This window comes from Phycodurus eques, chromosome 13 (genome assembly GCF_024500275.1).
Source record: "Phycodurus eques isolate BA_2022a chromosome 13, UOR_Pequ_1.1, whole genome shotgun sequence".
In the NCBI taxonomy this organism is placed as follows: Eukaryota; Metazoa; Chordata; class Actinopteri; order Syngnathiformes; family Syngnathidae; genus Phycodurus; species Phycodurus eques.
Window position 1 is genome coordinate 8,676,770 of NC_084537.1, and position 26,506 is coordinate 8,703,275.

The window sequence follows — 26,506 nt, forward strand, 5'->3', positions numbered from 1 at the left end:
AATTAAAGCATTGGGACTTTGATGATGCGGACGACGTCGCTACCAGTGGTCATCGTTGTCTTTTGACACAGAATCCAACTATGATGCTATGTCCCATCACCAATACCACCCCACCTCTCTACCCCCCCCTTCCCCGCATCTGTCTCTGCCCTGAACTCCTGCCACTCGGACCCCGGGGCCGACGCCCAGCTGCACTATGAAGACATGGCAACATCTTCAAGATGAGTTCCGATGGTCCGTCGGCCTGTGGCCAACTGCAGCATCTCACCAAGGGCCTCAGCGATGCCATCATCGCGGTGGACAACACAGAGTTCCACATCCATAAGATCATCCTGTGCAACTGTAGCCCCTACTTTGGGTGAGTAGGTGGGACACGTCTAAGGTTAAAGATTATGGACCTTTTCAATACAAGTTGATCTTGTGTATGTGTGTGTGTCTCCTGGTTGTTCAGAGCCCTCTTTCTACGCTGGTCCACCCCAGACCAGAGGGTGTATGTCATACGTGGTCTGACGGCCCGCTTAATGCAGCTCATTGTCGATTTTGCATACACCGGCACCGTGTCGGTGACAGAGGACAATGTGAAGGAGTTGTTGATCGCGGCCGATGAGTTCAATATGATTGCCATTGTACAAACCTGCTGCGCATTTCTAACAGAGCAGCTCAGGCCGGAGAACTGCGTGGGCATCTGGCAGTTCACCAGGGACTATCACGTGCCCCAGCTGCAGCTCGAGGCCTACCAGTACATCCTCTACCACTTTGAGGATGTGGCCACCTCGCACGAGCTCCACCGGCTATCTGTGCAGGACCTGTGCGACATCCTGGACCGGGACGACCTGATTGTGAAGAAGGAGAACACAGTGTACCAGGCTGTCCTGCACTGGATCGCACATGCGCCCTGGGAGAGAGGGAGGAACCTGGCCATGCTGCTGGCTCGGGTGAGTGGAACAAGCTTATTGATTTGTATCCTTTCATTGCTCTACTCGTAACACTCTAAATTGGAAGGTCTTTTGAGAATTGTTACCTGGTAGAAGCACTTGACCTTAGGTTCAACGTTTAAGTTACAGTACGCGGGACCTAAGTACACCATAACCTGTAACCAATCTTGAAACCTTCATTCAATCTTTAAGTCTTGAGAATATACTTTATGTATCATGGCTTAAAACCTCAACTTTAGACCCAACATGAAGGCAATTGCTATATTTGTCACAATCCCGTTGGAACATCTTTTGAGAAGAAGAGGAACACATAAATAACAGAAAACCTCAATTGAAACTGTAACCCTCATTTAACTCATTCACTGCCAGGCTTCACAGTTAATATGGATATTTGACTTCTAAAGCCGTCAATGGAAATGAATGTGTTAAAATCTAACCCAGCTCCGAAAAACTAATTTGAAACCCAAACCACGACTACAAACCCTAACTCTGTCTTAAGACTGAATTTTAAACCCAGGACCCAGGATTTGTAACACTACTTTGAAACACTCACCTTTGTTTACACTCTTAACACTGGCTTGAAATCTTAACTTGAAACGCTAACCTTGGCTTCAAACTGTAACCCTAACCATGGTTTGAAACCTTAATTTGAACTCTAATTGTGGCTTGAAACTATCCATCCATCCATTTTCCGAGCCATTTCTCCTCACTAGCGTCGCGGGCGTGCTGGAGCCTATCCCAGCTATCATCGGGCAGGAGACGGGATACACCCTGAACTGGTTGCCAGCCAATCGCAGGGCACATAACAAAGAAACAACCATTCGCACTCACAGTCACACCTACGGCCAATTTAGAGTCTTCAATTAATGCATGTTTTTGGGATGAGGGAGGAAACCGGAGTGCCCGGAGGAAACCCACGCAGGCACGGGGAGAACATGCAAACTCCACACAGGTGGGGCCGGGGATTGAACCCCACTCCTCAGAACTGTGAGGCTGACGCTCTAACCAGTCATCCACCGTGCCGCCGGCTTTAAACTAAAAAACAAAAAAATCATCTAAGCTTGAACTCTACCTTGTTTAGCACCCAAACCCTGACTCAAAACCTTAAGCATTGGTTAAAACCATAACTTGAAACTGTAATTTGAAACTGTAACTCTAGTTTCAAAATACAAACTTGGCTAGAAGCACTAGCCCTGATTTTGAACCCTAACCCTCACATCATAGTACAACAGTACATAATAGTACATCCTTACACAGCATTTTAGTAATAAGCTGGAGGATCGATTTAATACCTTGTCTCCTTGTCTTGTGTGCACTGTGTAGGTCCGTCTGGCTCTGACCAGTGAGGAGTTCATCTCTGTCAACGTCCTGACGAATCAGATGGTGCAGAACAGTAGTAAATGTCTGGACATGGTTGGTTTCGCTACCCGAGTAATCCGTCACATGAAAGCCAACTCCGTATCTGGATTCTGCAACCTGGTCGCCCGTCCTCGCCTGCCTTCCGCCATCCTTCTGGCGATCGGTGGCTGGAGCGGTGTCAACCCGACGCAGTGCATTGAGGCGTACGATGTCCATGCCAATAGTTGGGTCAGCCTTTTGGACGATATGGACCATCCGCGGGCATACTGCGGTGCCGCCTTCCTCAACAATGCCATCTACTGTCTGGGCGGCTTTGACGGCACAGAACATTACAATACCGTCAGCCGCTTTGACCTGAACACTCGCACCTGGCAGGAAGTGGCGCCCATGCACTTCCGCCGATGTTATGTGAGCGTCACGGTGCTAAATGGGTGCATCTATGCAATAGGAGGTCACGATGGACGTGTAAGACTAAAGACAGCGGAGTACTACACGCCTGAGACCAACCAGTGGACTCTTATTGCCAGTATGCAAGAACAGAGGAGCGATGCCAGCTGCACTGCCCTCAATGACAAGGTGGGTATCCCAACCCTAGCCCTTAACTCTAAATGACAAGTTGGGTATCCTGACCTGAACCCTTACCCTAATGCCCAACCCTCACCCCAACACTTACCTAACCCAAACCCTATGTCCAGGGGTCCTTCAAAGACAGAACTATATATTTTGTCCAATTGCTACCAAATTCAAGGTTTGTATACCAGACAGATGGGCGATGCTCAATTACCGCTAGGCCCCAGCATTAAACTGGCCCCCGGGCTGATTAAAGACCGGAGTATCAATAAGCTCCACCCTTCACGGGTCTGTTAATGGTCTTGGAGAAATAACTCAAATGCATTTTTTATTTATTTAGGCTATATTGACTTTTTTTTGCACCTTTCACCTCTCCTATCTTGTTTGGAACTCGCAATAAAATTAAGATACTTGTCTAAGAAGCATTTTCACAATTAGAGGCGAGTCATCTCACTCTACTCCAGCGCCATGCGCAAGAGGCATGACTGGTTCCTTCCAATGCCTGTGTAGTGCTGTGTGATCATATTACAATATGATTGATAGTATGATATAAAAACTTATGCTGTGCCATATAACTCCTGATATTTGTTCTAGTGTTTTTCTAAAACAAAAAAAGCAAAGTACAGATAAGAATGCCGTTAAAGTACTGGATCGATAAGAAGTATAATTACAAGTACCAGTATCGTTAAATTCTTAACAGTACCCATCCCTACCGCAAATTTGAGCTTTTGTCATTGTGTGGTGGTGTAGCATAGTGGTGGAGTTTGATGACTCACCATAAAACACATAACTAGTAACTGCTCAGGACAGGCGTCTCAAAAAGCCATGCCTGAAAAGACATAGGAATGCTGATTTGAGACTGCCCTGGGTTCATTTCCAGAAGTCCTTCAATGCGGAAATTTGAACTACGTATACTAGGCGGATGAGTGAAGAGTTTTTTTTTGTTTTTTTTTAATTGCTTGTGAGCAGATTATTGCAGCAAAGTTGGGATACTTCTGTCAGTTATTGATCTTTGCTTCAATTCCCTAATAATCATCCCCAGTTGGTTGCAGGTTTACATTTGCGGTGGTTTTAACGGAAATGAGTCCCTGCAAACGGCAGAATATTACAGTCCAGAGACCAACCAGTGGACAACCACGGCCCCGATGAGCTGTCGCCGCAGTGGCATTGGAGTCAACGGGCATGCCGGCCATGTGTATGCAGTAAGTGGAAGGCTGGCAGCCGCATGAGACACTATTGTATTGAGGAGCTCAATTCTTAAGGAACTTGATTTTCAATCTTTCTTTTCCTCCTGAAGGTCGGAGGCTATGACGGCGATGACCGCCTGGCAAGCGCTGAGGCCTATGACCCTGAGACAGACACCTGGATCGGGTTGCCCCCCATGCAGTGCCCCCGAAGCAACTTTGGCATCGAAGTGGTGGAGGATTGTCTATTTGTGGCTGGCGGCTACAACGGCGTCTCCACCACCAACCTGGTGGAGTACTACGACCTAAAACTTGGCATATGGTCTGCAGCTAATGACATGGGGATCTCTCGAAGTGCTTTGAGCTGCTGCGTGATGTCCGGCTTGCCCAACATTGCCCAATATACAATGCTTCGTAACGACCTGCCTTTGCTCTTCTTGGAGGATGATACTGTTGATATGGAAGACGAAGTCTAAAAAAGCTTGAGTGACTTTGTGCAGACAAACTACCCAAAAAAAAAATCTGAACTCATACCCACACACTGATAGTTTTCTCTTGTGTAACTAATTTTGATAATATTGAGAATCAGATAATTTACTGAAATAAAATGATACATTTGTAACAACTGCAATGAGTCCAAATTAGTCTTTGGGTTAAAAATGTCTCAAGTACCTCAATGTCGAACCTCTGAGTTAAGCCTCAGTGACACCCAAGTGTTTGATCTAAACATTTTGTATAAATTCTGACCAGCGTTTATCCTCTCCACTTTTCTCAACCTATTCAGACCATTCCAATGTCACAATATTCTCATTAAGCTCAAATCTCCACATTTAAAATAGATTTACTCTACCATACTTTCACATATTCAAATATAAGTAATAACAGATAACTGCATCTTCCTTTCTGGTCTTGGAGCACAAGTAGTTTTCAATGAGAACTCGCACCTCGTTCACAGGAAGAGGAAGTCAATTTAATAGTTTTCATGGACAACTGGTAAAAGACCTCAGATCTAGATCTCTTAGGTCTATGAATGACAAGGGTTCCTTTCGAAGGACATGGCAAGTGAGTTTTAGGAAAGGGAGTTGGCTTTTGTGCGATCAATTTTCATGTAATGTCCATGTTGTAGTCTTCCACCAGCCCTAAATCCACCAGGATAGGCTGCCAGGAAATTAGCCTTTCTGCTCCCATTAGTACTGTGCAACTGCAGTGGAGTGTAAAAACTAAACTGTGATGTTTTCTTTCAATCCAAAGTAGTGTTGCTTTAATGATGCTGATGATGTAGCCACTGATGACGAGGGAGGGTTCTGACATAGAAGGCCACCATGATGTAATCGTAGGATGCTGCCATGTGTTAATATTCCCCGCTGATACTTTCGTCAGAAAAGGCCCAACAAGTGTCCCGAGATGGCAAAACCATCAAGATGAGTTATGATGGTAAATATGCATACAGGTCAGTCTGTGACGAACTACGTCTAACGAGGAAACTTAGCGACGCGGTCATCAGGGTTGACAATGCTGAATTTCACATTCACAAAATTATTTTTTGTAAGTGCAGTCAATACTTCAGGTGAGTTGACCATTTCTAGGTGAGCAACCTGTTAGAAGGATGTTTTCTAGAGGAAAAATGGAAGAAATACTCTTCTCTTTGTATCCCCAATGTTCAGAGCCCTCTTTCTACGTTGGTCAACTCCAGAACAGGGGGTCTACGTCATACATGGTCTGACAGCTCAGTTGATGCAACTATTTGTGGATTTCGCATACACCGGCTCTGTGTTGGTGACAAAAGACAATGTAAAGGATTTGTTGCTGGCCGCAGACCGGTTCAACATAACGGGCATTGTCCATATATGCTGCGCATTTCTAACTGAGCAGCTCTGCCCAGAAAACTGCATTGGCATCTGGCAGTTCACGAGGAACTGCCACACCCCGGATCTGCAGCGAAGTGCCTACCAGTATATTCTCTACCACTTTGAGGACGTCGCACAAACAAAAGAATTGCAGCAACTCTCCATGCAGGACTTGTGTGACATCCTGGACCGGGATGACCTTATGGTAAAAAAGGAAAATACTGTATATGAGGCCATTCTGCACTGGATCGCACGTGCACCTTGGGAGCGAGACGAAAACATGGCAGTGCTGCTGGCCAAAGTAAGTCAACAAGTCCTTCGGCGACAGGATTTCCTAGTCTATAGTACGGGACCGATGATGTTTGGGGGTAGTATTAGGGATTAGGGTTAGGCAAGGAGTTGGTCTGAGTAAATTTTAAGGATTAAATTAGGGTAGGTTAAAGGTTAGGGTTTTGGGTTTGTAGGTAGTGTAGGATTTGGTGTAGATTCATGAGTTAGGATATGGTTAGGGTAGGGTTAGGTGTTACAAATTAGGTTAGGGTAAGGGTGAGGCATTAAAAGATAGATTAAGGGTATGGCGAGGCTTTCTAGATGGCGGAATTAGGGTTATAAATCTGAATTATGTTAAAGTATATTAGGTATGGTAGATTTGAGTGGGATTAGGAGTAGCTCTCAGGGTTAGGCCTTGTAGTTAGGTTACTGCTTTGGTAGGGATAGTATACAGTGTTAAATTTAAGGTAGAGTTGGGTTAGGCATTAAAGTTAGATAACGCAAAGTGTGGGTTAGGTTTTAGAGTTTCTGGTTAGGGTAGAATTAAAGTTTGGCATTAAATTACGTTGGAGGTAAATTTTAGGTGTCAGGATTTGGGTGGATTCGCGTTACAAATTAGGGCTGGGGTACAAGTGGGGTGAGTCGTTAGATTAGGGTTGGGTTTGGGGGTTACAGCTGGGGGGGTTATTAGGGTCTGTCAAATTTGGTAATCCTCTAGTGGCTGTCCCACAAATATCCCATGTTAAGGAGATACTAAATTCTCGATTTAGGGTTCAATGTTATGATTTGGATTTTGGAGTTAGGTGTCAGGAAAAAAACATAAATCTGACCACAGTGCACGGTCAGCAAAGTTGCCAAACTGAATCTACCTCACACCGTCTAGGTCCGTCTCGCTTTAACAAGTGTGGAGTTCATCGCCATCAAGGTGCTGACCAATCAGATGATCCAGGACAGCAGGAAGTGCCTGAACATTGTCGCCTTGGCCACCCGTGTCATGTGCCACATGGTCACAAACTCGGTGTGCGGCTATCGCAACCTGGTGGCCCGTCCTCGCCTGCCTTCCGCCATCCTGCTGGCCATCGGTGGATTCAGTGGCCCAAACCCGACACACCTAATCGAAGCATACGACGTGCACGCCAACACTTGGGCTGGGCTGGTAGACAACATGGATCAACCGCACGCTTACTTCGGCACCGCATTCCTGGGCAACTCCGTCTACTGCGTGGGTGGATTTGACGGCAGGAGGCACTACAACACCGTCAGGCGCTTTGATGTGAACACCCGTACCTGGCACCAGGTGGCGCCCATGCATTTTCGTCGGTGCTCTGTGAGCGTCACGGTGCTAAATGGGCGCATGTATGCCATCGGGGGAGTTGACGGACGAATAAGATTAAAGAATGCAGAGTACTACACGCCCGAGACCAACCAGTGGACTCTTATCGCAAGTATGCATGAGCACAGAAGCGACGCCAGCTGCACCACCCTCAACAACAAGGTAGGCGGCGCTAAAGGTATCCTACAAAAACTAAACTCTAAACTCTAAAAATTAACACAAAATATGCTTGTTCTTTGTTTGCCAAGATATTTCTTCTAACTAGCCAGTTTCATGTCAGCTTGTTTAGACTATTTTTTCCCATAAGGTATTACAATTTATTAAGATTTTATAACTGTTTATGAGTAAATTCATCTTAAAATAAGAATTATAATGGTCCTAATTAGTACATTCTAGATAGTATAACTAGTATAAACACATCTGTGTTTTGGCATTTTAGTTTAGATTAAGTATTATATTTCACATTTTACTTTATTTCTGTTTTTTAAAGTCCATATTTTGCACTGTAGCTGTTTTTCTGTATTATCTAGCCTTTGATTTATCCGTCATCCTGTTTTTGGGTTCCAGATTTACATTTGTGGCGGTTTTAACGGAAACGAGCCCTTACGAACGGCGGAGTATTACAATCCGGAGACCAACCACTGGACCATGATTGTCCCAATGAACTGCTGTCGCAGTGGCACCGGAGTCATTGCGTATGCCAACCACGTTTATGCTGTATGTACAATACACTGGGTTAGGGTGGTAAGGGGTTGGGTAATCCATCCCGAGCGTTAGCTGAGAGTAAGGCTAAGGATTAGCGTAAAGATCAGGGGTATGATTAGGGTTATGGTTAATGTTAGGTTTAGTGTAAAACTTCGGGTCAGAGTTTTAGTTAGAGTTAGGCTAAGGAACAGCAGAAGAGTTAGGGTTTAAGGCAAGGTTCAAGTGAGGGTAGGGCTGAGTAAAGGTTCAACATAGGCTAGTTTCACCAAAAGCCTGGTACACAAATGAAGATAATTGGGTTATTTTAATCCCTACTTTGCCCCTTTCGAACCAAGGACAAAACAAAGGCTAGTATTTTGTTTTATAAGGCCCATTACACACTGCGCGCTGTTGCTTGCACCCAATTAGACCAGATCATCCAAAAAATGACAGTGGTCGACTCACCCCCGTAGACTGAGCGGGTGGATATATGGATGCCCTGAACAGCAAGCCTGTATAGGCATTCGATGCTAAACATCTGAATCAGAGTCATCTTCATTTGCAAAGTATGTCAAAAACACACAAGGAATTTGTCTCCAGTAGTTGGAGCCACTCTAGTACGACAACAGACAGAAAATACTTTTGAGACATAAAAACACTATAGAGAGTTACTGAGCAATGAAAGGTTACCAGTAATGTGGTAATGCCGATACATTTTTGGGGGGACGATTGTGCAAAGGGTGCAGAGTCCTCTAGCAATTTAGAGCATTTTGAAATGACAACTAGAGCAACAGTCTGGTACAGTGTAAATTGTGCAAAGGATGCAGATACTTCTCAAGCACATGAGTGGCCAGTGTTGTCAACAACAGATATGCAAATAGTGCAGAGTGGCGAGACAACTACAGTGAGTGCACGAATAATGTATAATTGGCCCAACAGAGATGTGACAACAATCTCAAGACAAAATTGGCAGCGTGTTCCAATGGAATTACAAGTTAACTGTTTAAGAAGTTAATGGCAAGAGGGAAGAAGCTGTTGGAATGTCTGCTGGTTTTAGTTTGCATTGTTCGATAGCGCCTACCTGAGTAAAAGAGCAGGAGCGGGTGGTGACCAGCATGTGGAGGGTCAATGAGGATTTTGCATGCTCTTGTCTTAGTTATGGCAGTGTGCAAGTCCGCAAGGCTAGGTAGTGGGGTGCCAAAACTTTTTCAGCAGTTTTGACAGTCTGAGTTTTCAGCAAACTCAGACTGTCAGTTGCAGTCTGAGTTTGTCCTTTTTTGTGGCAGCACCAAACCCGACTGATGGATGACCACAGGACTGATTCAATGACCGCTGTGTAGAACCGCCTCAACAGTGTGGCAGGCCGTGCTTCCTCAGAAGCTGCAGGAAGTAGAACCCCTGCTGGGCTTTTTTGAGGATGTAGTTAATGTTGGTCTCCCACTTCAGGTCCTGAGATACAGTAATTCCCAGGAACTTGAAAGTCTCGACGGTTGACACAGGGCAGTTGGATAGCGTGAGGGGCAGCTGTGGCGAAGAATGTTTCTTGAAGTCCACCATCATCTCTACAGACTTGAGCGTGTTCAGCTCCAGGTTGTGTTGGCCGCAGAACAGCTCCAACCACTCCACTTCCTGTCGATATGCAGACTCGTCACCATCTTTGATGAGGCCGATGAGAGTGGTGTCGTCTGCAAACTTCAGGGGTTTTACAGCCGGGTGCGTTGAGGTGCAGTTGTTTATGTACAGAGAGTAGAACAGTGGAGAGAGGACTCCATGGGGCGCCCCGGTGCTGGTGGTGGGTGTAGATGAGGTGGTGTCCCCCAGCCTTACCTGCTGTGTCCTGCCCGTCAGGAAGCTGTAAATTTTGGCAGATGACAGGCGAGACGCTGAGCTGGAGAAGCTTGGAGGAGAGAAGTTCGGGGATGATGGTGTTGAACGCAGAGCTTAAGTCCACGAACAGGATCCTCACGTGGGTCACATAGAAGTGTTCTAGAATGAAGTGCAGTCCCATGTTGACTGCGTCGTCCACAGACCTCTTTTCTCGGTAGGCAAACTGGAGGGGGTTCAGCAGGGGACCCGTGACGCTCTTGAGGTGGTCCAGCACAAGGCGTTCAAAGGACTTCATGACCACAGATGTCAGGGCGACAGACCTGTAGTCATTCAGACCCGAGATTGCAGGTTTCTTCGGGACTGGGATGATGGTAGAGCGTTTGAAACAGGATGGTACTTCACACAGTTCTAGAGATCTATGGATGATCTGTGTGAAGAGTGGAACAAGCTGCACCGTGCAGACTTTGAGGCAGGATGGGGACACAAGGTCTGGGCCCACCGCTTTGTTGATCTTTTGTTTGAAGATACGTCTCACATCCTGTTTGTGGATGGTCAACGCAGGAGGGAGAGTCAGAGGTGTGATAGTGGTCGGTGGTGCGGCTGGGTGGGTGTGGGGTGTAAAAGTGTCCTTTTCAAATCTGCAGTTGAAGGTGATCATCACCTAGTCCTTTATTGTTCTCTGCTTGGGGGATGGTCGCTTGTAGTTGGTTAGCAACAGTAATCCCTGCCAGAGTTCTAACCGGTAAACTGTTTTTCTAGCTTTTCTGCATAATTTCTCTCTGCAATGTTAATATGTCAGCTGGTTTCTAGCACATTTTGCAGCAGGTTTCAAGCGCAAAATACAGGGCTCTATTCCCACTTCGATAGGCGACCTCTTTAGAAGGTTGGCAGGCTTTGTTGTGATTGAACGTGTGAAATGCCTTTGTTGGTACACACACATCCTCACAGAAACTGACATAGGATGTGACACAGTCCGTATAGTCATCCAGGCTGCCAGTTGAAGTTTCAAAGATATTCCAATCTGTTCTAACTTCATAGGTCCACTCCCTTATGTTTACCAAGTCTTCCCTCGTGTAAATGAGTCGCGTAATGTCTCTAAAGACGAATGAAAAACACAATAACAAAGACAGTACTAGAGAGCACGTAACCGAGGCGACCACACGGTAAGGCGTGATCTTGGACTTACACAGTATATTGTACTTTATCGCATTTATTAACCCATAAAAAGATTAATAGTTAAGAAAGAAATCGGTTGCTAAGCAAGACTGGATATTGTAAAAGAGGGTCACTGGCTCCCATTCATTTGAACGTACCCAGGACGGTAAGTTTCACGCGTGTCCATTTTGGCCACGTTTCACTTTTTCATCCACAGGTAGATTATAAATGATAAATATAATTAAGAATTGTAAAACATAATATTTTACAGTTTATATTAGGGCTTGGTGATTATATGATCAAGATTGAAGATCGTGAAAAATTTCCCGTCGATATATGTTATCAGCTGTGTCCATACTTCCCCGCTTAAAAGGATGGGAATGTGCGTGACAACGGCCAATCAGAGTTGTCCTTTTCCTGCATTTCCGGTTGCCAGTTGTGGGAGTAAACAGAAACCGCGCCTCTTCGGCTGGCCCGCCTTGATCGAAACTCCCGGTCCGACTCAGCCATCGTCACACGGAGTACGCCGCGTCGGTAGCAGCAACTCTTCGCCCATGCGGTTGGGCGAAGAGTGCTGGTGTCTCCAAAAGCAACGTGGGGCAATGCTATTAATTAGCCGATGTGCAAGGTGTGCCGGCGCCCTCAAAAACGGACAAAACTGTGTTTTATTCAATTGAAGAAATACCACCCAAGTGATTATGTGGAAAGCATAAAAAAGGCAAGCGATTTCAGCACAGCCTGTCACTCACTGCACAGCACAGGTAGCATTAGCAGTAAGCCACTGCTAGCGGTCAGACCACCAGACCAAATCAACAGTCAATCGTGTCATCATTATTCGGGTGGGGGATAGTGGCAAAACTAGTTAATCTGTATTGTTATTAAAGATAATGCACATTTGAAAGTAGCAATAAAATAAACAACAATAATCGTAGCATCATAACTGGAGAATGATAATGTTTACAATCCAAGGTGTCTTAATTTTCCCAGAGGGAGAAGTTTGATTTGTATCTTGTACCTCAAAAAATACTCAGGACTTCAAACTAGCACACTGTTGTTATATTTTCCTACATTCGTTGCACTGTGTGAAAATTTTTCTTATATTTTTCTATATTTATTTTATTTGCCTTATTTGCTTAGCATGCCAATATCTGGGGTTACTGTTTAAAATACTGACTGAGGAGTGTTGGTAACAAAAGGTGTTAATAAAATGTTGAACTACATCTCTAGATTTTTTAGTATGTAGTCCAGATGCTTTAAAACTGGCCATTTAAAAAGATTTTTAAAAAATTCTGAAAAAAAGAAATCGGGATATAATTGAGATTGGACAATATGAAAAAAATAGTGATTATTATTATTTTTTTTGACAGATTGCCCAGCCCTACTTAATATACTGTATTTATATAGCTTGGGTGCAGTGTGGCGGCCGTTCTCTCGCTTGCTTAAAACCTGAAAATATATTTTTAGCATGAGTGAAAGTTTATGTTAATTTTGATTGAGTAGTTGCTACATCGTGCAACTAGTATTCATATTTTGAAATGTGGCAAAACCAGTGGTCGGTCAACGAGTGATCGGCGATTCATGCAAACGTTTGCCAAATCCAGCACACTGCTCCAGTTCAGCCGGTTCAGCCACATCGCTCAGTGCCTGGCAGCCTTCAGATTATCCTAACAGATAATGTTGTCTGAGAGTGAATTTGTCCCGATAATAGGGTCCGAAACGGATGCGGGCCAACAATTTTAAACTTGTTCAATATTTAAGACGAAAAAGCTTTGTATGGGGAAAGCTGATGACTTCCGAGTTTTGATTCCGTGAATTGTGACGTGAAACGGAATGTAGCCAATCAAGGAGCCACTTGACTAAGGAACAAGGAAGTGGGCATGAATAAAACCAACATCTCCTACAGCAAAAACACAAAGCCTGGAGGACCTCAGAAGCGTAGGACCATCTCATGCAGCTGCAGGAAGCACAAGAGTGATTGTTTACCGTCTCAAATTGTCTCCAGAATTATTTCCATGGTCTTTATTTTAGACCACTATTCCCTCCTTTCGTGTGTCATCTCCCATGTTGCGTCTCCTTTTTTTGTCTTTGCTGTTTCTTCTTTGTTTATGTCAGATCACATTTGATCACAAGAGATTTCTGTCTTAGGCCTAGTATACACAAGTTTTTTTTTCAAATCTTTAAAAGTTTGTTTATCTGTTGCAGAACACACATTCTTCTTTTCCTTTTGGCTTGTCCCGTTCGGGGTCGCCACAGCGTGTCATACTTTTCCATGTAAGCCTATCTCCTGCATCCTCCTCTCTAACACCAACTGTCCTCATGTCTTCCGTCACGACATCCATCAACCTTCTCTTTGGTCTTCCTCAAGCTCTCGTGCCTGGCAGCTCCATCCTCATCATCCTTCTACCTTCTGATGAGCTCATTTCTAATCCCATCCAACCTGGTCACTCCGAGAGAGAACCTCCACATCTTCATTTCCGCCACCTGCAGCTCTGCTTCCTGTTGTCTCTTCAGTGCCACTCTCTCTAATCCGTAGATCATGGCTGGCCTCACCACTGTTTTATGAACTTTGTCCTTCATCATAGCAGAGACTCTTCTGTCACATAACACACCTGACACCTTCCACCACCCGTTCCAACCTGCTTGGACCCGTTTCTTCACTTCCTTACCACACCCACCATTGCTCTGGACTGTTGAACCCAAGTATTTAAAGTCCTCCACACTTGCTATCTCTTCTCCCTGTAGTCTCACTCTTCCCCCTCCACCCCTCTCATTCATGCACATATATTCTGTTTTACTTTGGCTAATCTTCATTCCTCTCCTTTCCAGTGCAAGCCTCCATCTTTCTAATTGTTCCTCCACCTGCTCCCTGCAGATCACAATGTCATCTGCAAACATTATGGTCCATGGGGATTCCAGTCGAACCTCATCTATCAGCCTATCCATCACCACTGCAAACAGAAAAGGGCTCAGAGTTGATCTCTGATGCAGTCCCGCCTCCACCTTAAACTCCTCTGTCACACCGGCAGCACACCTCACCACTTTTCTGATGCCCTCATACATGTCATGTATTATTCTAAAATACTTCTCTGTCACTCCAGACGTCACCGGAGATCACACACAAGAAGATAAAAAATCAGGCATTTAACAGTTTTGGTCGCACTGTGTGGTGTGCTCCGATAATCTCAACACAGAAGACCTGACAAATAAAGATTCTGTCTTACCACTGATCCAGAATCCAGTCCTCTAAGACAGAAATATTGTGCGATCGAATAAAAACGAAGAAGTAGAAGTAGAACAACAACAACAACAACTACCAGCTATTTTGCGCTGATGTTGATGACACTGTGTAGGACATGTTAGTTTTTATTTATGGTCGCTTCCTTGTTCCACAGTGAGGACAATACAATATATTTTTTTTATAAATTCCTGATTATTTATCTTCATTTGTGGGGTCTGCAACATAAAAAAAATATCTTAAAAAAACCCATCATTATGTGTGTACCAGGCCCAAGCTAGGTAAAAACAAACAAGTGTGAGGGTTAGGGTTAGGCATTGTGGTTCAGCTTTGGGTATGATCTCATTGTTCCTCTTCCTCCTGAAGATTGGCGGTTTTGATGGCGACATTCGTCTGTGCAGTGTGGAGGCCTACGACCCCGTCACGGATGCCTGGATGCTCTTACCCTCAATGCAGTGTCCGCGCAGCAACTTCGGCATCCAAGTAGTAGAGGACCGCCTTTTCGTGGCCGGGGGCAACACGGGCGTGTCGGCCACCAGCATGGTCGAGTACTACGACGCCCACTCAGCCATGTGGTTCCCTGCGTGTGATATGGCTGTCTCTCGCAGCGCGCTCAGTTGCTGCGTTGTGTCCGGCTTGGCCAACGTTGGGCATTTTGTCACACTGCGCAGCGAGCTTCCTTGGCTTCACTTGGAGGAAGTGGACCTGGAAATGGAAGATGTCTTTTGAATATTGACATTAAAAGGAATTGAATAAAAGTCCACCAGAGCAAACAATTTGCATAATTATTGTGTATGCTAAGTTAGCTAGCCAGCTTCTCTGCTAGCAACTCTTTTGCCTTCCACGTTTTTTGTTCAACTTAACTCTTCCACAGTTACCATTATCACTAAACGAGAAGAGGAAAGAACATACGTGGTAACAGTGTGCTAATTTAGCCAGCTTCTCCGCTAGCAACTCTCCTGTCTCTGTCCTGAGCCATATTGTTTCCTGATTTTGCAGACTTCCACGGCACTAACCTGTTTGTGTTCATAACAACAAGAGGAAACATACTTTCGGTGCTTTACTAACTTAGCAGTCTAATCCGCTAGAAACTCTTCTGCCAACATCCTTGAAAAAGCAGCTCCATTAGCAGCTTATCTTTGTCCATTGTGTTTTTATGGTACTTAAAACTGCTACGGTGTTACCAGTAAGTCTTTATGACTAGAGTAAATGACGCATGATTGCTTTGTATGGCGGCACGGTGGACAACTGGTTAACACATCTGCCTCACAGTTCTGACGACCCGGGTTGAAATCACCTTGCCTGTGTGGAGTTTACATGTTCTCCCCGTGTCTGCGTGGGTTTTCTCTGGGTACTCCGGTTTCCTCACACATACCAAAAACATGTATGGTAGGTTAATTGAAAACTCTAAATTGCCCGTCGGTGTGAATCTGAGTGCGACTGGCTGTTTTTTTCTATGTGCCCTGCGACTCCTCAGCCTTCCACATGTTTACAGTGTCCTGACCGCTCTTACACAGTGCTACCATTACGTCTATATATAAAGGACCAGAGAAAACAACACTACTATGCGACGGCCGTCTAACTTAGCTTCAGCGCTAGCAACGCTTCTACCTCTGTCCACATGGTGGTGTGTTTTTCTGCTTTTTAAAACTCTCGCAATGCCACCAGTGTGTCACTGTAATAATTGAAAGGAACAAGACGTGATCGACGTGTATGCTAAATTACCAGACTGGTAGCTTCTTTGCTAGCAATTCTTTTGCTTTCCATATGGTGTATTTTCCTCCTAAACACTCATCCACAGTGTGTTTTAATGCTTTTGTACACAAATGCAAGCTGTTCTGCTAGCAACGTTTCTGCCTTCCACATGCTGTATTTTCATAAATACTCCTTTACTACCTGTCCGTCTAAAATGACCCAGGGAAAACCACAGGCTTGATAACTACGAATGCTATGTTTGCTAGCTTCTCCGTTAGTAAATCTTTAAGCTTCACCACAATGCCACCAGTGCCTCTCAATATGGCTCAATTTTGCATCTCATCTTCCCAGCGCCAGACATTTCTCCATAGTGTCTCTGCCCACAAGATGGCGACAACCTCCTACCCAAAACCTCAGGCCGGCTTCTCTCTTGGCACACAAAAGACTGTGACATCATCTGCGGGGAGCCGGGAGACTCCGGTTCGGCGGGGGCTTCAAAGGGTGCGCGAAGGACAAACGTCTTGAATTGCATGACATCATTTTGCACTAATATGATAATATATCTTCGGCGGTGCCAGGCATGAGAGGGGGCATAATCCGCCCGACGACCGCTTGAGATGTGAACGGGGAATACAACGGAGAAGAGAGGAAGAGAATGAGAGCGCTGAAGGTTATTTCAAGACATAACTCCCGACTCGGGCCAGTAGGAGAAAGACGAACATTAGCGACATCGCGCTAAGTTAAGATGGGACAGCCAAGCTCCTTTTCTTTTCATTTTTCATACCAGTGCAACAAGGTGAGACGAGGAGAGGAGTACTCCCAAGGTGAACGGGAGAGGAGATAGCGAGAAAAATGATGAATAAAGGAGAATAAGGCTGCAGAAAAGCAGAGGTTGAAGAAACGGAAAATTAAGTGATTGGAAGGACAAATAAGGGGAAAATTGTGAAAAAATGACAAATTTGAGAGGAGGTAGATGTAGAAACAAACAAATTAAACGGACACAATGATCACTTTCCTAATTTCCTTTTAGCCTCAGGAAAATACATCACTATTGTCATTAAATTAAAGTAATTACCTTAAATTTAATAATTTTAAAAGGTTTTTTCAAAAAAATCAACACATAACAAATTAGGAGTTAGGGTAAGTCAAAGAGAATAAACAAAAAAAATCTAACATGGGAGAGGAGTTAACAAAAAATGAGAAATAAAGGCAAATCAAATCCAAAAAGAATAAAAGAAGGTGATTTTTCAATTATCAAAATAAAAAAAGTAAAAATAATTAACAGAAACACGGAAGAAGTGATAATAAGGAAAATGAGACTTAAATAATTCTCAATAAATTACATCAATTAACTACAAGAAAAAATTTAAACAAAAGATATCATTGACAAAAAAATCACATGGGCCGTGCTAGTGAGAAAAATGAGAAATAAAAAATAATAAAACAACTCATTTGCAATACATTACAGCAATTAACAAGACTTCAATGATCCATCCATCCATTTTCCATACCGCTTTATCCTCATGAGGGTCGCAAGCGTGCTAGAGCCAGCTAACTCTGGGCGAGAGGCAGGGTACACTCTGAACTGGTCGCCAGCCAATCGCAGGGCACATAGAAAGAACCATTCACACTCACTGTCACACCTATGGGCAATTGAGAGTCTTCATTTAAGCTACCATGCATGTTTTTGGGATGTGGGAGGAAACGGAGTACCCGGAGAAAACCCACGCAGGCACGGGGAGAATATGCAAACTCAACATAGGCGAGGCCGGGATTTGAACCCCGGTCTTCAGAACTGTGAGGCACGTGTGCTAACCAGTCGGCAACCATGCTGCCAGAATTAAATGATTTTTTTTTTTTAAAGTTAAAGAAAATTACCATATTGCAACAATTAACTAGTATAAAAACATTTAACAAAATCAACAAAATACATGGGAGAGAGAGTATTGAAAATGAGAAAAATAAATCAATAAATTACAGCAGTTAACCAAAATTAAATGATACATTTAAAAAATGTTTAACCCCCCAACAATTTTAGCCTAAAAAAATAAGCCAATCATTTTCTAAAAGTTACTGAATTTAACTGCAATAAAAAAGTGGAAAAAAGGAAAGAGAAAAAACAGACAAGTGAGAAAAATGGTGAAGAAATTGAGCTGGGAATGCAGAACAAAATGAACAATTAAGGAGAACTGACAAAATTAGAACATTTTAAAAATGAGCAATTTTACAGAAATAAAAAGAAAAATCTGACATTAAAAACCATCCAGCAAATAACTGAATGAGTTGAAATGCATCTTTTTTTGTATGAAATCCTTTTATTTTCTGGAATTGTGTGAAAAAATAATATACAATTTGCAGCATGGAAAAAAACACTTAACGTAATTTGCTAATAAAACGATGAGAAAAAAAAGGCAATTTGACATTGTGAAATATCAAACGAGTGCAGACATCACTGAAAAACTAAAGTGGACCATGGAGGTTATATCTATACTTTAAATATCATTTTTTGAGACAAGAGCTGCTAGCGGAGAGGCAAGCTAAGTTAGCATTAAAATGTATTGTTTTCCCCAGCTGTTAAAGAAATTGGAAGACTGAAATCATGGAAAAAGCTGTTACTAGCAATTCTCTTCCTGCGATCCTTCGTGTTTTCATTCTGTAGCTGTAGAATAGGTGTAGCATGGACTAAGCTAATAAGTCAATCCGCCACCATCTCTCCTACCTTCGTCTTTGTGTTCTTGCTTCTGAACGTGTCTCGATAACAAACCAGTGGAATCAACACCGTTATTAGCATGTATGCTAATTTAGAAAGTTTTATGCTAGTAACTCTCCTGCCTGCGTCCTTATGTTTTCATACTCCTGAACATTCTTTCAGTGTTAGCTGATCATTTAGATAATAACCAGAGGAAACAGAACTATTGATAGCCATGTAAACTAAGTTAGCAAGCTGCTCCACTAACAACTCTTCTACCTCAGTTTTGCTTTTTCATGCTGAACACTTCCCAAAAAGTTTCCAGTACGTCTCTCTCTCAAACAGGGGGAAAACTTGTGATTGCTGCATGTTTTAACTTAGGAAGCTAGTCCCTAGCAACTCTCTCACCTTCCTTCGTCCTTGTGTTTTTATGCTTCCGCTAACAACGCTTCTGCCTCAGTTCTGTTTTCATGCTCGTGAACATTCTTCCACATAGTTACAAGTGAGTCTCTCTAACAATCAGATGGGGAAAAAAATATATGGGAGAAAGCTGTCTAGCTAGCAAGTCATTCTGCTAGCAAGTCTCCCGACTTCCTATTCAATTTCGGACATAGTCTTCATGTTTTTTTTCTTCATGCTACTCAACACACTTTTGTTTTAGCAGGTCATCTAGTCAACAAGCGGGAAAAAACACGGCTAATAGCCGCGGAGACCAACTTGGCAAGACATTCAGCTAGCAACTCCCCAACCTTCCTTCGTCTTTTTCATGCTTCAGCTAGCAACTATTGTGCTTCAGTTCCTTGTGTTTTCATGATGCTGAACACTTCCAAAAAGTTATTATTGGATCTCTCTAACAAGCAGAGGAACAAAAAACGTGTATTCGTCATGTAGACTAAGTTAGCATGTCACTTCACTAGCAACCCAGCTGTGATTAATTGCGATTTTGGTCAAAACATCAGTCAAGATAATTTCAGATCATCTTCTTGCAGCTGTTGGGAAGGATTTCAAGCCACGTTGAAACTCGGATCGCACTCACTCACTCACTCACTCACTCACACGCACACACACACACACACACACACATACATACATACACGCACACGCGCGTACACACACACACACACACGCACACACGCAGGCAGTAAACACACGTACATGGCGGCCACCTCTGAGCCTTTTGGCACCGGACAAGTGCAAATAAATATCTAGTGGATCCGCTGGTGGCTCAGCGTGAGCGCGTGTCCCCATTCTCATTTGGGTCGACTTTGAAGCCCACTTGTTCATATGAAATAACAAATAGTATCGAAAAAAAATTCTACATATAATATCAGGGATGTTGTTGACATTTTTTACTGAGAGGAAATGACAAAATGTTGAACTAAAGTGCTGATCCTTAATGTCGTGATTTGACATTTGGAGGGAAGATCAGCAGACTTCAGTCGGACATATTTAAAAAACAAACAAACAAACAGACAAACAAACAAAAACCATGTTGCTTTAATCCTCATTTGAAACCCTAGCACTGATTTCAAAGCCCAGTTTGGAACTTTACCCATACTTTAAAACACTAACCTGGTCTTTAAAACCTGAACACTGAAACACTCCAATCTAATTTGGAACCCCAACTGGTTTGAAACCGAATTTGGAAGTCTAACATGAAACCCTAACACATCTTTTAAAGCATACTGCATTTTAGAGCCCAAATTTGAAACCCTAACCGTACCTTTAAACTCTTATCCTTGTTTGAAACCCTAACACTGGCTTAAAACCCTAACTCTGAAGTCTAACTGGAAACCCCGATCCTTGCTTGAAACGCTAATTTGAAAGTTAACTTGAAACCTTCAGGCTTGCTTGAAACCTTAATTTGGAAGTTTAACTTGAAACTCTAATACAGGCTTGAAACTATATTTTGGAACCCCGACCTGAAGAATAACCCTGGCTTGAAGCCCTATTTTGGTAAACCTAACTTGAGACCCAAATTTGAACTCCTAAACCTGCCTTGAAATCCTAATCAGGGAACCTTAACTTGAAACCCCAATTTGGAACGCCAACCCTGGCTTGAAACACTCATTTGGAAGTCTAACTGGAAACCCTAATAAAGGCTTGAAACCATAATTTGAAACCTTAATTTGGAACCCTAACTTGAAATACTATCTTGTTTTTTTTTTCTTACAGAACACAAATATATTTTTAAATTTTATCATTTGATTAAATGTCGGACTGCTGTTCTGTGCTGCACTGTGATTGGCCAGTCTGCAGTTTGGGGCTGTGGCTTAGCATAAATTCAATATACAGTGTACTGTATGGGACACTAGCAGTGAACACAGAAAGCCAGTCACTCACAAATAGCAACGATTAGAACATAAAGTTTAAAAAAAAAAACAAGAAAAACAACATAAAACAAAGACCACTGTTTTGTTTTTGCTGGAGTGAGGAAGCATTACATGTTTACGTTATTGACCCGTGGTTTACATGTCATTTACATGTTTACAGTACCAAAACGAGCTCCAGGGAAGCCTCTGCAGCATCACCTTGATATGTTAAAACTCCACCGTGGAAAGCGAGCAGTCGCTTGTTGTCCAATCCATCACGTGAATTTTGTCATAAAAGGCATTCCAGTCATGGGGGATTGATGGTCTGAGGGGCTAAAAAAAGACCCCCCTTTCACCCCCTTCACTGTATATTCAACGTCATCCATCCCTGGCGAAAATGTTCCGTTGCAGAAATCTAGTGCCCCTCACACAAAAATCTGAACCTTTGAACCACATTTCTTTTTTTCTTTTTTTTTTCTTTTTTCCTTAAAACAAAAATACAATAAAATGTTATTTTTATGCAGTTTCCCCTTCCCCCAGTGTCTGTATAAATATGAAAAAACAACAACTATTCTACTGTGCAGGTGACGAGAAACAAACATGTTTGATACTTGAGGATCCAGGGTGTGGAGGTATTTTTCTTTTTTTTGTACAAACTGCCAAGTCATAAAATGGACTAAAAAGTCACCATCGAAATGCGTCATGACTGTAGAAAATTAGCACGACGCTTTGCTACCTGTCCTGGAACAGACTCCCCTCACTGGTTTTTGTGTTGTTGAGAAGCTGCCATGTTGCTGCAGTGCATGGAAAGATATGTTGCTTTGTGTTTGTACAAAAAGTCCGAATGAAACCAATGAATTCTACATTAAAGGGGAACTAAAGCCCAATTTTTTAATTTTGTTGTTGTTGTTGCAAGAATACGTTGTACGTGCCTCAACTAGTCTAAACTCGGTATACTGATTAATATTATGTATATGGTAGAAGAATTAAACAGATTAATTCATCAATTTTCATCCATCTCAGAGGGCTGACATGTTTGGCAACATCGCCCTCTGTCGTCGACCGAGATTAAAGTAACAAGTGCTCTCGCGCTTGCAATGCAAATGTCACATGACCAAACATAATTAAGGTTTGATGAAATGATGATTTAAACCCAAACTTGCTAAAATTTTGAACCATCATTTTGATATGATGGTTTGAACCCAAACTTGTTCAAATATCAAACCATCATGTCATCAACCCAAAGTTTTGGTAGTTGTCACAGCATACACGGGCAGTCCGCTAACTGGTTTTCTGGGTTTGGTCACGTGACGTTCCCAATGCAAGATCAGTTGTGATGTTAATTTCGGATGACAGCAGAGCAGGATATTGCCAAACATGGCAGCCCCCCGAGATGGATGAAACATTATTAATTAATCTGTTCAATTATTATTCCATGGATGCAATATTAATCAGAATACAGTGTTTTGACTATTGGGGGAACATACAACTTATTCTTGCCCCCCCAAAATTGGCTTCAGTTCCCCTTTTAGCACACAAATTTTTTTCCCAGAAAACACTCAAAATGGTCAAACTTTGACGCCCACATTAGACGGAGCTGGCGGAAAAGCTTTACAATTCAGTGTCAACCATTTGTCTACGATACCCACGTCCGGCCAACCCGCATCTGACCATCTGGCCAGGATACCCACGCCTGGCTATCTGTCACAGATACCCGCATCCGGGCAACGTGCATTTGGCCATCTGTTTAGGATACCTGCGTCCAGCCAACTCACATCCGACCATCTGGGCAGGGTACCTACTTCCTGGCAACCCACATCCAGCCATCTGGCGAGGACACAAGCCCATCTGTCCAGGGTAGTCACGTCCGGCTACCAGTCTAAGATACCCGTGTCTGGCCAACCCGCATCTTTCCATCTGTCTTGGATGCCATCTGTTTAGGACAGTAATTCGCAATGAGGGTGCCGTGGCACACTAGTGTGCTGTGAGAGAACATCAAGGGATTTTAGTGTATTATCCAATTACACAGTACATTACATTACATTACAGTAATTTGCCTGAAAATTATTTTTAATTAATTCTGAACATATTTTGGTTCATCTATCTACTGTATGCCAATGACGTAGAGTGACAGGTAGAGCAATTAAATGGTCTTCATTTGGATGGCAGAAGGTGCAATAAACCTGTGTATCCATTTGTTGCCATTCATACAACAGAATAATAAGTACTGCTAGTATTTCAGCTTTGTGTTCAATTAACCTGTCCCAGATTCCACACTCAATATGTTTGGAGTAAAATGAGATAGATCTTCATTATTTCAGTATTCAAACTGGGAACTTTTCGTTGGCGGTGTGCTGTAAAATTATTATAATGTAAAATTGGCCTTAACTCAATAAAGGTAGGGAAACACTAGTCTCGGAGACCTGTGTTCAAGCAATAAGCATCCTGCCATCTGGGTGGAATAGCTGCATCCGATTTTCTATAGTTTGTCAGAGCCCTAGTTAGTTGCCCAAAATGGCTGACTTCCTTCCATGTCCAGCAAATTTTGTGTTGATTGGTAAAGACTAGTGGCCAGTAATTTTTTTCCAACACTAGGCTAGATTAGACTTGAGCTATGCACCCTAGTCATTATTAGGAATTCACTCAAAATGGCTGACTTCCTGTTTATTGTCAGACATGAATCTTCAAGAATTTTTTTGTGTGTCCTGTCAAGACAGACCTGCTGGCTGAATTTCATGTCGATCGGTGGAACTGGTGGCGGGAGGTATACTAGGCACCGTGGTCCCTGGTAGGAGTTCGCCCCCAAATAGCCGCTTCAACCCAAAATGGTCGACTTCCAGTTGGATTTAGGGCATGGGCTATTGAGACTTTTTCGTTCATCCTGTTATGATAGACCTGTTCACCAAATTTCATGTTAATGGCTAAAGAAAGGTGGAGGTATGCTAGGCGGCTAGGCACCCTAGTCGGAGTTCACCCCCCCCCCCCCCCCCCCCAAATGGCCGCTTTAACACGAATTGGCCGACTTCCTATTCAATTTCGGACATAGGTCCTTGAGACTTTTTCATACGTCTTCTCATGACAAACATGGTCTTTTAATTTCGCGTCAATAGGCGAAACTGGTTTTGGGAGCACTACTGCACTCGTCTTCAGGGGCCCCAAAATACATTTTCACCAGGATAAAAGTCAACGTTTAGGTTCCCCAAAAAGGCGATTGATTGGTCGGAAGTGCTCTTCTTCTTTGTTGATTGTAGTTAGCGCTGACTAGCATGCATATTGCTAACGACAACGCACGTAGTTTTGCCTTCACACGTGAGTTTGCATTCTCTGCGTGTGTCTCTGCGAGTGGTCAGAAGGGGGCGACGAGTACGAAAAGCGGGTGGCGGTGCCGTACTTCCCGAGCTCCACTTCAGGGCTCTGCTTGCTGGGTCCCCTCCCTGGTCCCGTGGGGTGCATCTCGTAGGCCGGGCCCTCCTCCACGGGCGGCGCAAAGGCCACTCGATAGCCGTGGTACTGCGAGGGGTACCCGTAGTTGTCGTAGGCCAGCTGGGTGGTGCCGTCCAGCAATCCACATTCCCCCGGGTAGTCCCCGGGCAGATTAGGCGGCGCCTGCTGGGTGGCGGCTGTACGGGAGAGCGTGCTGAACTGGGCGTAGGTAGAGTGGGACATGCGGGAAGGGGGGCGCGGGTCATAGCAGCCGGCCCGGGAGCCCGGCACTCCGCTGGGGGGGACAGCGCCGGTGGGGGCCGCAGTTGCGGCCGCAGTTGCGGCAGCAGATACGGCGCCTCCACCTGCCCCACTGCTTGGGTTCTGGGAACGGAAGTCTCCCTGGTAGTGGACGGTACGTGACTGAGGGCGAGCCTCGTCGTGGGTGGTCGCTCGCACGTTGTAGTAGCCGTTTGTTGGATCCTGAAATCACAAACACAAATGTTAGCCTTCTAACACTAGGTGAACAATTGAACCCCTAACCTTGAAACAGTGACTCCATCTTGAAACACAAACCCTGGTTGAAACCCTAACTTGAAACCTTGACTCTGATTTCAAATCTTAACTTGAAACGCTCTTGTCACCTGATTTGAAACCCTAACTCTGGCTTTAAACCCTAATTTGAAACCCTAATCTATATTTGAAACCCCAACTCAAGCTTGAAACCATAATATGGAATCCAAACCCTTGATTGAAATGCTAATTTCATAGATTGAAACCCTAAGGATGACTTGAAACACTAACCCTAGTTTGAAGCCCTAACTTAAAACCCTAACCCTGACATGAAACCATTATTCAGTGGTGGCCAAACTATGAGGGCCATTTGTAGCCCGCTGTCAATTGTTTAGCGGTCGGCAGCTAAAAAATGGCCTTGAGTACTATTCTACCCATATCTGGCTGTATACTAACTTCGGCACATTTACAAGTGTACACAAGTATTGTACTGGTGTTCATTAATTTGCATTTCCCCTTTAAAATAAATAAATAAATAAAGGTGGAGGTGTGTGTGTGTGTGTGTGTGTGTAGGGGCGGGGGCATGCAAAGTGTGGGTGTCAAAAATGGAGGTGTTGCGACACCCACATGCTCCATGGGTGTGATACCCCAAAAACTGATGCTATAAATACAGATCTCTTTATATAGAGCTTATTTAGATACGCAAACATCCAAATCAACTATTTACAACTAAAATAGAAAAACCTTTGTCTTCAAAATGCCCTGATGAATAACTTTCTCCTCTGTGCCGTGTCCAATTTGTGAACATTTCACCTCATCTTCAAGTAACTGCTTTAAAATGTTTCATCTTACTACAATTTGCTCTTGATTTGATTCTGAATTTGTAGATGTGATTCTGCTGCTGGTCAGTGCTGGGGGTGCCCTTGTCACAGGGCAGTGGGCCACCCTAAAATCTGACAAAAAAAATACTAAACTACTGTATTTGCCTGCCACCTTTAACAGACTGCTATGACGTAGCAGTTTTCAAAGTAATAATATTATACTGTACTGTATAGTTGGTTGATGGACTGGTTTAGCTGGTTTGGTGTTTCATAAGTTAACATTGAAGAATGTTGAAGTGTACCTTGTCTCCGTAGATTTTTATTAAAAAGTTAAAAAGTTATGACACCCCTGCCCTAATATAAAATCCAAACCCTTGTTTGAAACACTATTTCAAGCTTGAATTCCTAATTTGGAATCGTGACTCTTGTTTGAATCCCTAATTTCCAACCCTAACCCGAGTTTGAAACCCCAACTTGAAACCTTAACCCTGGCTGGAAACCTTAATTTGAAACCCTAAATCTAGTTTGACAACCTAATTTGAAATCTTAAATTGTAACCCTAACCCTGATTTGAAACCCTAATTTGAAACCTTAAGACTGGACCTTGTCTGAGGCCCTAACTTGAAACCCTAACTTGAGTTCTAAACCCTAAGA

General features: G+C 43.5%; 3 protein-coding genes across 4 annotated transcripts in view; 2 read left to right on the plus strand and 1 right to left on the minus strand.

Annotated features, from left to right (window-relative positions):
- Positions 1–221: 221 nt before the first annotated feature.
- On the plus strand, positions 222–4,524 carry LOC133411791 (kelch-like protein 10). The gene is made up of 5 exons (XM_061694479.1): positions 222–358; positions 452–935; positions 2,259–2,870; positions 3,917–4,066; positions 4,162–4,524. Exons 1-5 carry the CDS (start codon positions 222–224, stop codon positions 4,522–4,524), a joined length of 1,746 nt encoding a protein of 581 aa, XP_061550463.1.
- A 945-nt stretch (positions 4,525–5,469) lies between these two features.
- Positions 5,470–15,128, plus strand: LOC133411790 (kelch-like protein 10). Its single transcript, XM_061694477.1, has 5 exons — positions 5,470–5,615; positions 5,713–6,196; positions 7,049–7,660; positions 8,066–8,215; positions 14,766–15,128. The coding sequence occupies exons 1-5, from the start codon at positions 5,470–5,472 to the stop codon at positions 15,126–15,128; spliced, it is 1,755 nt and encodes a 584-aa protein (XP_061550461.1).
- An 8,962-nt stretch (positions 15,129–24,090) lies between these two features.
- Positions 24,091–26,506, minus strand: part of kirrel1b (kirre like nephrin family adhesion molecule 1b) — an 87,249-nt gene continuing 84,833 nt past the window's right edge. For both annotated transcript variants that reach the window (XM_061695085.1, XM_061695084.1), the window contains exon 15: positions 24,091–25,001. In XM_061695085.1, the coding sequence (XP_061551069.1) occupies positions 24,399–25,001 (603 nt within the window). In that variant the 3' untranslated portion in view covers positions 24,091–24,398. The remainder of the gene's footprint in view (positions 25,002–26,506) is intronic.